Here is a 13,692-nt window from a genome sequence, read left to right as displayed (position 1 = left end):
CACACTGCAGTGTTCAGGGAAATTTAAACCCCACATCATACTCAAGAGAGGAATTCACTCAACACACACACACACACACACACACACACACACACACACACACACACACACACACACACGTGTGTATATGTATACCCTACGTGTGTGTATTGATGTATGTGTATGTATAGGATATCTGTATGCAGGCTGTGTGTGTGTGTGTGTGTGTGTGTGTGTGTGTTTCAAAAAACAAAATCACGAGACTTGACAGTCACGTGCAGCTCAAATACAGTAAACAAGGACATGGTATAAATATTATTATTATTATTATTATTATTATTAAAAGTTTTAATTCTTGATTTCTTCTTTTGATCTTTTTATCGTGTTTTAATGGTTTAATTCTCTGTGAGTCTGAAGTTGTGAGAATTACACGATACTAATATTATAGTTCTTTTTAACAACAACAACAACAACAACAACAACAACAACAATAATAATAATAATAATAATAATAATAATAATAATAAGCTCAGATTTCAGCTTTGTATCTCACACCAGTGTGTAATAAGTACAGAATAATGAAATCACACTCACCACAGGTCCTGTGACATTTTACCGCTGACTTATTACTGTTTTAATGTAGTATTTCTGCAGGAATATTAATATTTTATAAAATCTCTCCTGTAGATCAGAATCTAAACAGATCAACCCGAACAACTTCCTGATTCTTCCGAACGCTTCAGTGACGTCACTACGGAGCGCGGTCAGAGCCACTGGCGTTCAGAAAGCGTTTGTAAAATAGAAAAATAAAATAAAATATAAATCGCTCTGTTATACTTTCTACTGTCATACAGCAAACTTTTATACCTATCATTAAACACATAGTTCATCTAATAAATCACATTCATCTCATAACATCATCTATAAGAGCAGGCTAATAATGTTTTGCTAACATTGCTAGCATATTTTATTAAGTGAATAAATTAAATACAGATTTGGGTTTTTTTTGTTTTGTTTTGTTTTTTTTAATTTACCAATTAAGATTTTCTTCTTCTTTCTTATTTTATACATTTTGATTATAATAATAACAATGATTATTATTATAACTAGAGAAGAAGTTCACTGTTTTATAAACTCATGGAGCAGAGTGACCTGATCATTAACAATCCCCTGACTCAGAAGAGTGTGTGTGTGTGTGTGTGTGTGTGTGTGTGTTTCATGATGACACACACAAGTGTTTGGATAAAAAACAAACCAAGGACCTTTTCAACAAGAAACTGCTAAACAGATCGTTGCTTTCTTTTTTCCTGCTGATTTCATTTGTGTGTTTTTTCTTCCGTGTGCTCAGAGTTTAATTTTCTGTACATCAATATAATATTCTCTATATTTAAATATCTAATAAATAATGATGCATATCTTTATAACACTAACACTTTTCCACACTGGTAGAATTACAGTAGGCAACTTTACACTTTATACACACACACACACACACACACACACACACACACACACACACACACACACAGGAGTAAAACATCTTTCTGGATGAATGAGGCACTGATTTCTTTCATCATTTAGATGTTTGCTTGTTAATAAATAGGGACTGTGGATGGTGTTTGTTTTGTCATCTCTAAAGCCTGTATTTTTCCTGTGAAACGTTGTGTGTTTCTAACACAAACACAGGTAACCATCTCACACACTTAATAGGAGCGTTTGGAATTTTCCACCACGCACTGAAAGCTGTTACACGAGTTATTTACGCAAATCATCTGACCTTCTGTGGCCGTGTAAACGTCTAGCCGGAGTGAAACACTGGAACGAAATCAGACCTGCAGGGGCTTTATAAATCATCTACACTCTTCTACGTTCTTCTAAGTTCCTTCTTTTGATTTTTGATTTTTTTTTTTATGATCTTGATTTCTTGTCATTTAGAATGTTTTCTTCTGAGTTCTTCCAACTTTCTGATCACTTCTAAACTTTTTCTACATTTCAGTGTCTGGTTTCTTACCAACTTCTAAACGTTCCCTGCTTTTTTTTTTTTTTTTTGACACTCCTACAATTTCTGACTTGTGATCATATCTGAACTTTTTCAAATCTGTCAAACTTTTCTTCAACTGCTTTAGAAATGCTTCAGGTTTCTCCCAGCCTTGATTTCTCCAGCCTCGGCTCAGTGGAGCTGCAGAGAGCGAGCCGGTCAGATGATTGTCCAAGGCTTCGTTCTCGTTCTTTTTTTGAGACGTCGGATTCGAATGAGTCACAAGCAAACATCCTCAGACCTCGGTCCAGGTCCTTCTATATGCTTGAAGAACAGGAAAACTGCAAAGACCAGCGAGAATTGAATGTGGACGCTGACGCTGGGAAAGAAGACCACAGGGGAAACGTTCCCACCAGACCGACACTGAAAAGATCTACAGCAGGCAAAAACAAACATCTAAGTAAAGATCATGGAGGTAACTTTTTTCCTGTTTTTACTTCTGGATTTTATTTATTATGTTTAATTACAGTAATCACAGATCTTTGTATTTTTAATGATATTACAAACATGTGCAGGAGGGTGGGGTTTTTTCTTGTCTTTTTATATAGTGTATTTCATGTTCATTTTTATATTGGATAAAAAAAGAATGTGTTCATACATTTGATGTTCTTGAATATTTCACACCTGTATATTCCCAATGAACAGATTTTTTTTAAAAAGGTCATGGAGATACGGTTCTTTTAGGTTTTTTCATTATAGAAATTGTTAATCTACCACAATGAATGAAATGTGGCCGTGTGGATCCAAACTGTTCCTATTAAAAACCAGAAGAGGCTGTTCGGTGCTGAGCTTCGAGCTGAGCAGTTGAAGCTTCAGAATCTTAATGAATAAGTGCCTTAGAATTGCTGAAAGTTTACGAGATTACGAGTCTGATGATGTCACAGCCATTTTTGTTCAATTTTAGTTCTCTTAGACGTGGATTGTGAAATAAATTACTATCAACTCATAAAAGATATTTGTGTTACTGAAGGGAGCGGAGGTTTTATTCTTCATTGGTTTTTGTTTGTTTGGTTATTTAAATATAAAATCGTTTGTTAAGAATCTGAATCTCTCAATCGGCCAATCAGTGAACACGATTGTGGTGGTTTTATTAGTAGAAGTAACTCATTGCAGTGTTTTTACACTAACTAACCCCTTAAATTGTTTTTTAATTGATCAGTTTTTTTACTATTTATTTATTTATTTGTTTGTTTGATTGTTTATTTATTTATTTATGTTTGTTTGTTTGTTTGTTTGTTTGTTTGTTTGTTTTTGTGGATACATATGGAAAAGTTATAGTACAATGTTATTTTCTCTTGTTTTCTATTAGATTTATCATATGTTGTGGTAGAGGATTTATATAGTTGTGACTGTACAAATATTCATTCATCCTTTTTCATTCATTCATTCATGTATATAAAATGTATATAAATATTTAATGTTCTTTCAAATAAAAAAGAACAACATCAGTAAGAGAAGGTGGAACCAGCTTTAATGTTCTCAGAGTTTTTTGCAGATTTTACAATTTTCATTTATGAAGATATTTTTTTGTTGTGCAGGTACAAGAATAAATCCTAAGAACATCCCGATGTTGACCATCACAGAGCCAGACAGCTGGGAGATCTGCTCCTCTTCTGGCATGAAATATGGTCACTACGTGGACTGGGAGAAAATTCACCCAGAAGCTGCCTCTCTCTTTCAGAAAGTTCTCCGCAGTGATCACTCGGAGCTGAAGAAAATGGCTCGCTCTGGATTCTGGGTGATGCAGCACACGCTGCAGGCCAAATGCTACCAGCACATCATCCAGCGCATCGAGTGCAGATCCAGTGCAGAGGACGCGGAGACGTACCGCTACCTGGCAGCAAAGATGTTTGAGGAGCATGGGAGGAGCACACATCCTTTCCCCAAGTTCATGAATGATGGTGAGATCCCTCGCTACTGCCTGAACAAATCTGGACGCAACTCGGTGAAGAAGATCCTCCTGTGTGTGAGCGAGAACTTCAGAGACATGACCTTCTGCCCCATTTTACCGGCTCTGGTGTCTTTGCTGCTTCACTACAGTGAAGACGAGGCTCAGTGCTTCCACAGCATTTGCTCGCTCATCAGCTACACCGATCCACAAAAGCGCTACATCGATCAGAACTTTGTTACCACCCACGCGTCCTGCATGACCTTCGGAGACTTGGCCAACAAGTATTGCCGAGGAATCCGTAAGCTGATCGCCAGCTCACATCAGAGCCTCTTCGAGTTCTACTCCGACTGGATCATGTGGATCTTTGCAGACCTGCCTTTCAGCTACGCCGTCCGAGTGCTGGATGTCTACTTGGTCGAGGGCTACAAGGTTCTGTACCGTGTAGCATTAGCACTCCTCAGCCTCTACAAGGTCTCTGTGAGTTCTCGAGTGGCCCATGTAGATGATTTCAAGCAGGATATGAAAAGCTTTGTGGAGAACGTAAACCGTCACAGCAGCGTTGAAGCTTTGCTTGAGAGAGCTTTCAGCATCCAGCTGCCTACACGCAAGGAGCTGAACTTCCTCTACAACGCTAACAAACATGCACTTATTCACAGAGGGATCGAGCATAAGAGGTGAGGAGCTTTCCATGGATGGATTTATCTTCTCAGATCATTGCCCAAGTTTTTAATGTGTGTAAAAGTGGTGTTTGAAAGTCATTACTATTATATTTTTATAATGGTGTGTGTGTGTGTGTGTGTGTGTGTGTGTGTGTTTCTCTCCAGTACTTATCAGAGTGTGCGTTTAAGGCATTTTTGCTCGAGTGTGGTGTGTGAGATGGAGATGCGAGTGGTCTGGGCCTGGATTCCTGAGCGCTTTTCTCTCTTCAGACCAGAACGACTCTACAGCACTGAGGAACATGGCAGAGATCTCACATCGTATGCCTTCAATCATTATCACCTCCTTCCCATCTTCCACCTCCTTCTCAACATCTCCTACCCTCCTGACCTCCCCTTTATTTCCTCTCCACCTTCTCCCCATCTCCTCTCTATCTAACACCTCCTCCTCACCATCTCCTCTGCATTACCTCTCCATCTTTTTTCCACTTTCTCCTATCCTCTCCATTTCCCCTCCATCTTCTCTTCACCTTCTCCTCATATACTCACCAAATCCTCTCCATCTTCTCTCCACCTCCTCTGTTTCTCTGCTCCATCTACCACCTCCTCCTCACATCACCTCTCCATCTCCTCAGTCTTTTCTCCACCTTCTTCTTATCTCCTTTCCATCACCTCTCCATCTCATTACACTGTGAGAATGATGATGGTGATGTTCTCTATGTAATGAACAGTGTATTTATAGTGTTTTATGAAAATCTCCTGTAGTTTTATTATTTTAAATGGATTATATTTTCAGCTTTTATAAGCATGTTGAAGTCCACGAGCCGACGGTTCTGCTCCTGAAAACTGTGGACGAGGAGGTGAGTAGCAGATCAGTTCAGATAATCAGACAGGAAACTAAGTCCCTTTGTGAGCTGATTTGTTGGTGTATTTGATGTGAGAGAACATTACCAGAGCACTGACAGCGGTAATATTTGTCTGTCTATTCATCTGTCTGTCCGTCTGTCTCAGGTTTGTGGAGCATTTCTGTCTTCAGACTGGACTCTGAGAAGGCACGAGGGGGCAGAGCTACAGTTTTTTGGCACTGGAGAGTGTTTTGTCTTCACGGTATGAAAATATTTAACCAACTGAGATGAATCCTGTGTTGTACAGGAAGTGATGTAATAATGATAATGATATACAAACAAACATGTCTGTTCCAGCTGAGGCCAGCGATGGAGAGATACCAGAAAACTGTTCTGCACATTTCAGGGGCGACAGGAACGAAGGAATCGTCTACATCTTCCACATCCGGTTTCTCAGCTTCTACTTCTTGCCATAATGAGATGACATCATCTTGCACCGTCTGCCCTGCTGTGACCCCTCGCTTCATGAGTGGAGATGACAATATGCTGATTATTGGTGAGTTGTCTGTCTGTCTGTCTGTCTGTCTGTCTGTCTGTCTGTCTGTCTGTCTGTCTACCTATCTGTCTGTCTGTTTGTCTGTCTAACTGTTTGTTTGTCTGTCTGTTTGTTTGTATGTCTACCTGTCTGTCTGCTTATCTGTCTGTCTGTCTGTCTGTCTGTATGACTGTCTGTCATTGTGTTTGTATGTCTACCATGTATCTGTGATGATGATGGCATTGTTTTCATGTGTGTGTGTGTGTGTGTGTGTGTGTGTGTGTGTGTGTGTGTGTGTGTGTGTGTGTGTGTGTCAGGTGGAGACAGGGGAAACGCTTTGTGTCTCAGCGCGAGTCTCAGATCAGGACAGTCTGAACGTTGTGACACTTTTGACAGTCCAGTCCTATGCAGGGGCAAATTCAGGATCCAGAATCTGGAAGTTTGGGGAATTCAATACGATTCATTTTAAAGAGTACACACACACACACACACACACACACACACACACACACACACACACACACACACACACACACACACACTAAATGCTAATTTATTCTGAACATGTTTTACGATCTGTAAAGGTCGTTTGTAACTTATTTATAGAGGTTATTCGTGTGCAGTGGAAATTCACTCAGGAGTTTTTATTTATATTTATTTTCTGCACAACAAATACAAATAAATAATTGTAAACTCTCTGTGTATGTGATCTTTTTGTGTATTCCTCTTTTTTCTGTACATACATTTATTTTATAATTATCGCTCAGTGTCTGATTGATTTAAACACTTTATACCACAATAACACACATATAATTATTATTGTTATTAATATTAATAATGTTTAAATCGTATTTGTTAATAACGTTGTTATTTTACAGTTTGCATTAAAGTTAATAGTTTGACACAAAAAATAAAAGCGCGATGTTTGTCGCGAGTAATGACGTCACCGCCGTTGCTTAGTTACGGCTGTAAACATTTCGGTGGTTCTGGGGCTCAGTTGCTGTGAAACCCTCCGGTTTATAAACTTTACATTTCTTGCGAATTTCGCAAATTTAATTGAATAAATTTTCGTTTTGAGACTTTAAACCGTGTTGTGAAGAGTCACTGATGGCGCAGGAAATTCAGAAACTTCAACTCGAATCCGTTATTGGATTTAACGGTAATGTAGACACACACACACACACACACACACACACACACACACACACACACACACACACACACACACACACACAGAGTTGGAAATAACAGTAAAATAAATCGAAACCCTAAACCGTTTCAGGTTCTGCCTATATAAAAATAATAATAATAATAAAAACAATAATAATAATAATAATAATAATAATAATAATAAACATACTAGAAAAAAATGATGCACTTTTATAAATAACATATTTCCACACACTCATCGATCCACCAGGTCGTGTATGTAAGGAAGAAGGAAACCCAAGAACCCAGCAGAAGTTTCAGACCTACAGACATGTCTGAGGATTGAACCTGAAATCAAAATGCTATTGTTTTTGCAGGTCATGTGATCTCGGGTCTGCAGGTTCACCCAGATCAAGAGCACCTGATCTACCCACTCGGCTGCACGCTCATCATCAAGAACCTGCGGGACGGGAAGCAGGGGTTCCTCCAAGGACACACCAACAATATCTCCTGCGTGGCCTTGTCCAAGAGTGGGACCTACTTGGCATCAGGACAGGTCACCTACATGGGCTTCAAGGTGAATGTCTAATCCCTGGGACAGACATGGTGTATACACAGCTGTGGGTTTTTTAGGAATAGAGAAGCTCTGAGTTTAAAATGATCACTTTTTTCATACAAATTCTCATCTCTCTGTAGCAGCTGTGAATAAAATCCTGCTCCAGCTCAATGCTAACCTGTGTCAGGTTCTCGGGTTCTCCAATTAAGATGTTGTGTAATTGTAATAAATCTTTCCTCAGGCTGATGTGATCATCTGGGATTTTGCTAAAAGAGACATTTACGCTCGGTTCGTTCTCCACAAAGCCAAAGTGGAAGCACTTGCGTTCTCTCCGACTGAGAACTACCTGGTGTCTCTGGGAGGACAGGACGATGGCAGGTACACTTTCATCCTGGTTCTGTCTAATCACAAAACACTGACTGGTTTAGGATTTAACACTGAAATGATACACATCACTACTCAGAACGCTGCTGTAACCACTGACTGAAGTGTGTGTATTATATGTATTATCGTATAGAATATCTGGTGTGTGTGTGTGTGTGTGTGTGTGTGTGTGTGTGTGTGTGTGTGTGTGTGTGTTCAGTATCGTGGTGTGGAACGTGAAGCAGAAGGAAGCGATCTGCAGGAGTATGGCGTCGGCTAACAGCATGGGTCACTGTCTCACTATCAACTACTGCAACCTCCGAGACGACGTCTTCATCTCAGCCGGAGAGTAAGACACATCTTCACACACACACACACACACACACACACACACACACACACACACACATTGTTGAATCTTTGGCTTGTATGTTGTTTATAAAAATGTTTTCTTATATCCACCATTGTCTTTTGAAGCCCACATTAGCTTCATAGCTTCAGGGCAATAACCAACGTCTGTGATTTCAGATCAATCAGAACTCATACAGATGTTGCACATGTGGCTGTATTAACAAATTCCAAATTTTGTTCCCCCCTGTTTTTCCTCTGCAGTGGTTCGCTTCGTGTGTGGAAGCTCAGTCTCTCCAACAAGAAGATCTGCCCCACCGACTGTCAAATAGGGAAGTTAAAGAGAGTCATTAAGTGCATAGAGGTGAGTTTTATTATATGTATTATTATTATTATTATTAATCTTCTTATTATTATTATTACGTGTCCTAAAAAGATATTGTAACGAATCATAGGTACACATTTATGTTTTGTTTTTTTTATGTATTTGTAACTAAATTGTGAATGAGCTGTTGCTATGGAAACGATCAATTGAGTGCCTTATTATAAACCTGCACTACTGTCAGAGCTGCTGTTCTAGAGAACTCATCATCAGCTTCTGACCAATCAGGATGTGCATTTTGCTGTTTACAGGTCACTGAGGATGACACGTTCCTGTACTGCGGCACCACCACTGGAGACGTCCTCAAGGTGAACGTGGAGAGATGTCTGCTGAACAGCTGTGGCCCAACCAAGCACAAATTCAACAAAGTGAGCGCGAAAGTCAACATAGAATCCACTCGCAGCAGCTGATCGATAGTTAATATCTGTGTACCACAAACTGTGTGTGTGTGTGTGTGTGTGTGTGTGTGTGTGTGTGTGTGTGTGTTGTAGGGTGTAAATGTTCTGAAGATGCTGAAGACAGGAGATTTGTTGGTGGGATCAGGAGACGGAACATTCAGGATTTGCTCCAATACAGGCTTCAAAACTATCAAGTGAGCCTTTTAGAGAGTGAGACAGTTATAAGAAATTAAAGAGAAATTAAAAGAGGATTACTATATTTCACTAAGACAGTGAGACAGTTAGAGAATGAGACTGTAGAGAGTAAGACAGACTGCGAGACAGAATTCTTCAGAAATAGATTTTGTGTATTGCTAAAGCATTAAGAACAACGTCTTAAAAACATCTAAATCATGTAGACATGTGAATATAAAGTAGACATAATACAATAAGGATAGTATTAGAAAATATTAAATATATACAGAAAGAGAAATATCAAAACAACACCAAAGAAATACAGAAGTCATGTGACTGAAATGCTGAACTTACACTCTCTCTCATTCTGTGAGCAGGAGTGTGACGTTGGAGGGCGGAGTCACGTCCATGGCTCTGCGTGGTGAAGGTCAGCAGGTGTTTGTGGGCACCGACACGTCTCAGATCTACAGATTTGGCTACACGGACTTCACTCCAGAGCTCATCGCCACCAGCCACAGCAGTGCGGTTTGGGACGCAGCCTTCGCAATGTAAGAGTCTGACATTCACATGTAGTTCTCACCTTCACCACTAAAGTTACTGTTTCACCATTCCTCCTCATCCATCTCTCTCTCTTTCTCTCTCTCTGTCGCTCTCTGACTCTCTCTTTCAGAGGATCCTCGGAGCTCTTCGCCACTTGTTCTCAGGATGATATCCGCGTCTGGCACACATTATCCAGTAAAGAGCTTTTACGGATCCGAGTCCCAAACATGACGTGTAATGCTGTCGGCATCATGCGTGACGGTCGGAGCATCTACAGTGGTGAGGAACATCTCACCTAAACGTTTGTGAGATGATAAAGTGCTGCTGTTTATCGTAACTGTAGTCCACACTGCTGCGAGCGAGCGAACTTTTCAGCATTGCCAGTAAATGTGAATGTTCTGTTTTGTTGTCATGGTGAACGGTGAAGCATGGAACGATGGGAAAATCCGCCTGTTCGCGCCCCAGAGCGGCCGTCTGATGATGATGATCCCCAACGCTCACGATATGGGCGTGACGGCGCTAACGAGCACCAGAGACGGCACCCGCCTCGTTAGTGGAGGAGGAGAAGGAAGGGTGGGTTATTAACACCCTTATTAGCAACCACACAGTCACTCTGGATTTGTGGGTCCTTTATCCACGTTGTTGTGTTGTTGTGTCGTTGTGCGTTGGTGGTGTAGGTGCGAGTGTGGGAGATCCTAGAGGACACACACAGACTCATTGCCAGCATGAAGGAGCACAGAGCTTCAGTCAACGACGTGAAAATTAAAAGTAATGATAAGGAGTGTGTGACTGCGGGTTCAGACGGAGCCTGCATTATATGGGACCTGGTGTAAGTGCAGTCCAGTGTTTTACTTCTCTGTCTGTCTGTCTCACTTCTCTGTCTGACTGTTTGTTTATCTGTCTGATTTTCTGTCAGTTCATCTGTCTGTCTGTTTGTCTATCTGCCCATCTGTCTTTCTGTTTTAGTGACTGTCTGTGACTTTTCTGTCTGACTGTCTGTTTTTCTGACTGTCTGTCTGTCTGGTTGTCTGTCTGTTTTTCTCTCCAGGCGCTTCGTGAGGAATCAGATGGTTTTGGCCAACACACTGTTTAAAACCGTCTGCTATCATCCTGAGGAATATCAGATCATTGCTAGCGGAACAGACCGGAAGGTACCACCCTGTTTGTGTGTGTGTGTGTGTGTGTGTGTGTGTGTGTGTATGTGTGTGTGTATGTGTGTGTGTGTGTGTGTGTGTGTGTGTGTGTGTGTGTGTGTGTGTGTGTGTTTCTGTGTGAGAAAGAAAGAGTGGGTAAAAGGATATAACAAAACAGGAACGAAACAGGAAGGGTCCACTAAAAGGCTTCTGTCCTTTGACCTTTATGTTAGATTGGCTACTGGGAGGTATATGATGGAGCGACCATTAGAGAGCTGGAGGCGTCGCAGACGGGGTCCATTAACGGCATGGACATCAGCGCTGATGGAGAAAACTTCATCACCGGTAAGAAAAAAACATTTCCCCACATGTGTTATTAACATTTATAACACAGAAATAATATATTTTATTATAATGTATTGAATGTTTTGATATGTAAACATTCTTATATCTTGGATTTCCCACCAGGTGGCGACGACAGGCTGGTGAAGGTGTGGCGTTATGTGAATGGTGATGTCACACACGTAGGCGTCGGCCACAGCAGCAGCATCAGCAGCGTTCGTTTGTGTCCCAACAACAGATTCATCATCAGCACCAGCACAGACGGAGCAGTGCTCATATGGAGATTTCCAAACTGTGCATAAACCACACCCACACAGACCACACCCACACTGTGCATAAACCACACCCACGCTATGCACAAACCACACCCACACAGACCACACCCACAGTGTGCATAAACCACACCCACACAGACCACACCCACATTGCATAAACCACACCCACACAACCCACACCCACACTGTGCATAAACCACACCTGCACAGACCACACCCACACTGCATAAGCCACACACGCTCAGTACACATAAACACATATACAACACATGATTCTGCATGTCGCATCTCACTGCATGTCGTACCCTGTATGTATGTGACAAATAAAATTTGATTAGATTTAATTTGATTTGATTAGATTTGATTTGATTCTATGCTGGCAATGCTGTTCTGAGCAAAGTACTGACAGATAGCTTATAGAAATAAAGCTCCATCACACATTCTTCTTTGTGTTCATGCAAAGTAAAATATATTATTCAATAAATTGCCGTTATCTTTCGGAATCAAACATCGATCTGTAAACATCTCAATAATCACCAGCTTTGAGTAAACTAACGCAAGAAAATACTCTAAGAGTGAGACAGCAAACCATGTGCATCCAAAACATGGATCACAAAAAACTAGGCTCTTTTTCTACTATTTTACAGGCTTCCAGTTGCGTTCTATCAAGCAGTGATATACTATTTATATTATGCAATATGCACAAAAAAATACTCTGTATGGAACACACACCCACACTGAACATAGACCACACCCACTCTGTACATAGACCACACCCACACTGAACACAGACCACACCCACTCTGAACATAGACCACACCCATACGGAACATAGACCACACCCACTCTGCACATGGACCACACCCCACACTGAACATAGACCACACCCACTCTGTGCATAGACCACACCCACACTGAACATAGACCACCCCCACATTGCACATAGATCACACCCACACTACATGGACCACGCCTACACTGTACTTAAACCACACACACAATGCACATAAACCACGCACACACTGCACATATACCACACACACACTGCACATATACCACACCTGCACTGCACATAAACCACACCTACACTGCACATAGACCACACCTACACTGTACATAACCACACCTACACTGCACATATACCACACCTACACTGCACATATACCACACCTACACTGCACATTAACCACACACACACACTGCACATAAACCACACCTACACTGTACATAAACCACACACACTGCACATAGACCACACCCACACTACACACACACACACACACACACACACACACACACACACACTGCACATAAACCACACCTACACTGCACATAGACCACACCTACACTGCACATATACCACACCTACACTGCACATTAACCACACACACACTGCACATAAACCACACCTACACTGTACATAAACCACACACACTGCACATAGACCACACCCACACTACACACACACACACACACACACACACACACACACACTGCACATAAACCACACCTACACTGCACATAGACCACACCTACACTGCACATATACCACACCTACACTGCACATTAACCACACACACACACTGCACATAAACCACACCTACACTGTACATAAACCACACACACTGCACATAGACCACACCCACACTACACACACACACACACACACACACACACACACACACACACACACACACACTGCACATAAACCACACCTACACTGCACATAGACCACACCTACACTGCACATAGACCACACACACACACACACACACACACACACACACACACACACACCTACACTGCACATAAATCTAACTTTGTTAGTATTGTGTGTGTGATTTAGTTCCTGTTCGATTTTAGTTGTACTTTTGCAAAAAAAATAAATCTTTAGATGTGTAGAAGAGTCTAATCATCTTTAGATTTTTTTCAATTTTGTGTTTTTTTAACTTTATATTCCCTTCATATTTACAAAATCATGTAGATACATGTGCCAAATCAAACGTGCGGAAGATCCGCTGTGGCGACCCCTAGCGGAAGAAGCCGAAAAGAAAGTTTTATGTAGATTTATACACAAAAACATTCATC

General features: G+C 41.0%; 3 protein-coding genes across 4 annotated transcripts in view; 2 read left to right on the top strand and 1 right to left on the bottom strand.

The window, feature by feature from the left end:
• stx8 (syntaxin 8) overlaps nt 1-740 on the bottom strand; it is an 8,479-nt gene extending 7,739 nt beyond the window's left edge. The window contains exon 1 of the mRNA XM_083526409.1: nt 574-740. Coding sequence (XP_083382535.1) covers nt 574-590 — 17 coding nt within the window. The 5' untranslated portion in view covers nt 591-740. The remainder of the gene's footprint in view (nt 1-573) is intronic.
• Nucleotides 741-1,624: 884 nt separating this feature from the next.
• On the top strand, nt 1,625-6,641 carry LOC310718713 (TBC1 domain family member 24-like). Of its 2 annotated transcripts, XM_083527666.1 has the most exons (8): nt 1,625-2,432; nt 3,556-4,582; nt 4,733-4,885; nt 5,361-5,424; nt 5,576-5,671; nt 5,767-5,965; nt 6,262-6,405; nt 6,488-6,641. In XM_083527666.1, coding segments are annotated over exons 1-8 (2,010 nt in total). In that variant the 5' UTR covers nt 1,625-2,107; the 3' UTR covers nt 6,490-6,641. The 2 variants fall into 2 exon arrangements, with proteins under 2 accessions (XP_083383792.1, XP_083383791.1); XM_083527665.1 differs by having other exon boundaries at nt 1,626-2,432; nt 6,262-6,641.
• Nucleotides 6,642-6,758: 117 nt separating this feature from the next.
• On the top strand, nt 6,759-11,946 carry cfap52 (cilia and flagella associated protein 52). Its single transcript, XM_083527685.1, has 14 exons — nt 6,759-7,103; nt 7,471-7,670; nt 7,891-8,027; nt 8,233-8,361; nt 8,625-8,724; nt 8,994-9,110; nt 9,234-9,334; nt 9,692-9,862; nt 9,985-10,133; nt 10,282-10,427; nt 10,532-10,683; nt 10,903-11,005; nt 11,221-11,332; nt 11,456-11,946. Exons 1-14 carry the CDS (start codon nt 7,052-7,054, stop codon nt 11,629-11,631), a joined length of 1,845 nt encoding a protein of 614 aa, XP_083383811.1. The 5' UTR covers nt 6,759-7,051; the 3' UTR covers nt 11,632-11,946.
• The last annotated feature ends 1,746 nt before the right edge of the window (nt 11,947-13,692 follow it).

Source organism: Silurus aristotelis (genome assembly GCF_946808225.1).
Source record: "Silurus aristotelis genome assembly, chromosome: 2".
NCBI classification, from domain to species: Eukaryota; Metazoa; Chordata; class Actinopteri; order Siluriformes; family Siluridae; genus Silurus; species Silurus aristotelis.
The sequence above is the reverse complement of the archived record's forward strand: the minus strand, read 5'-3'. Positions and strand labels throughout refer to the sequence as shown.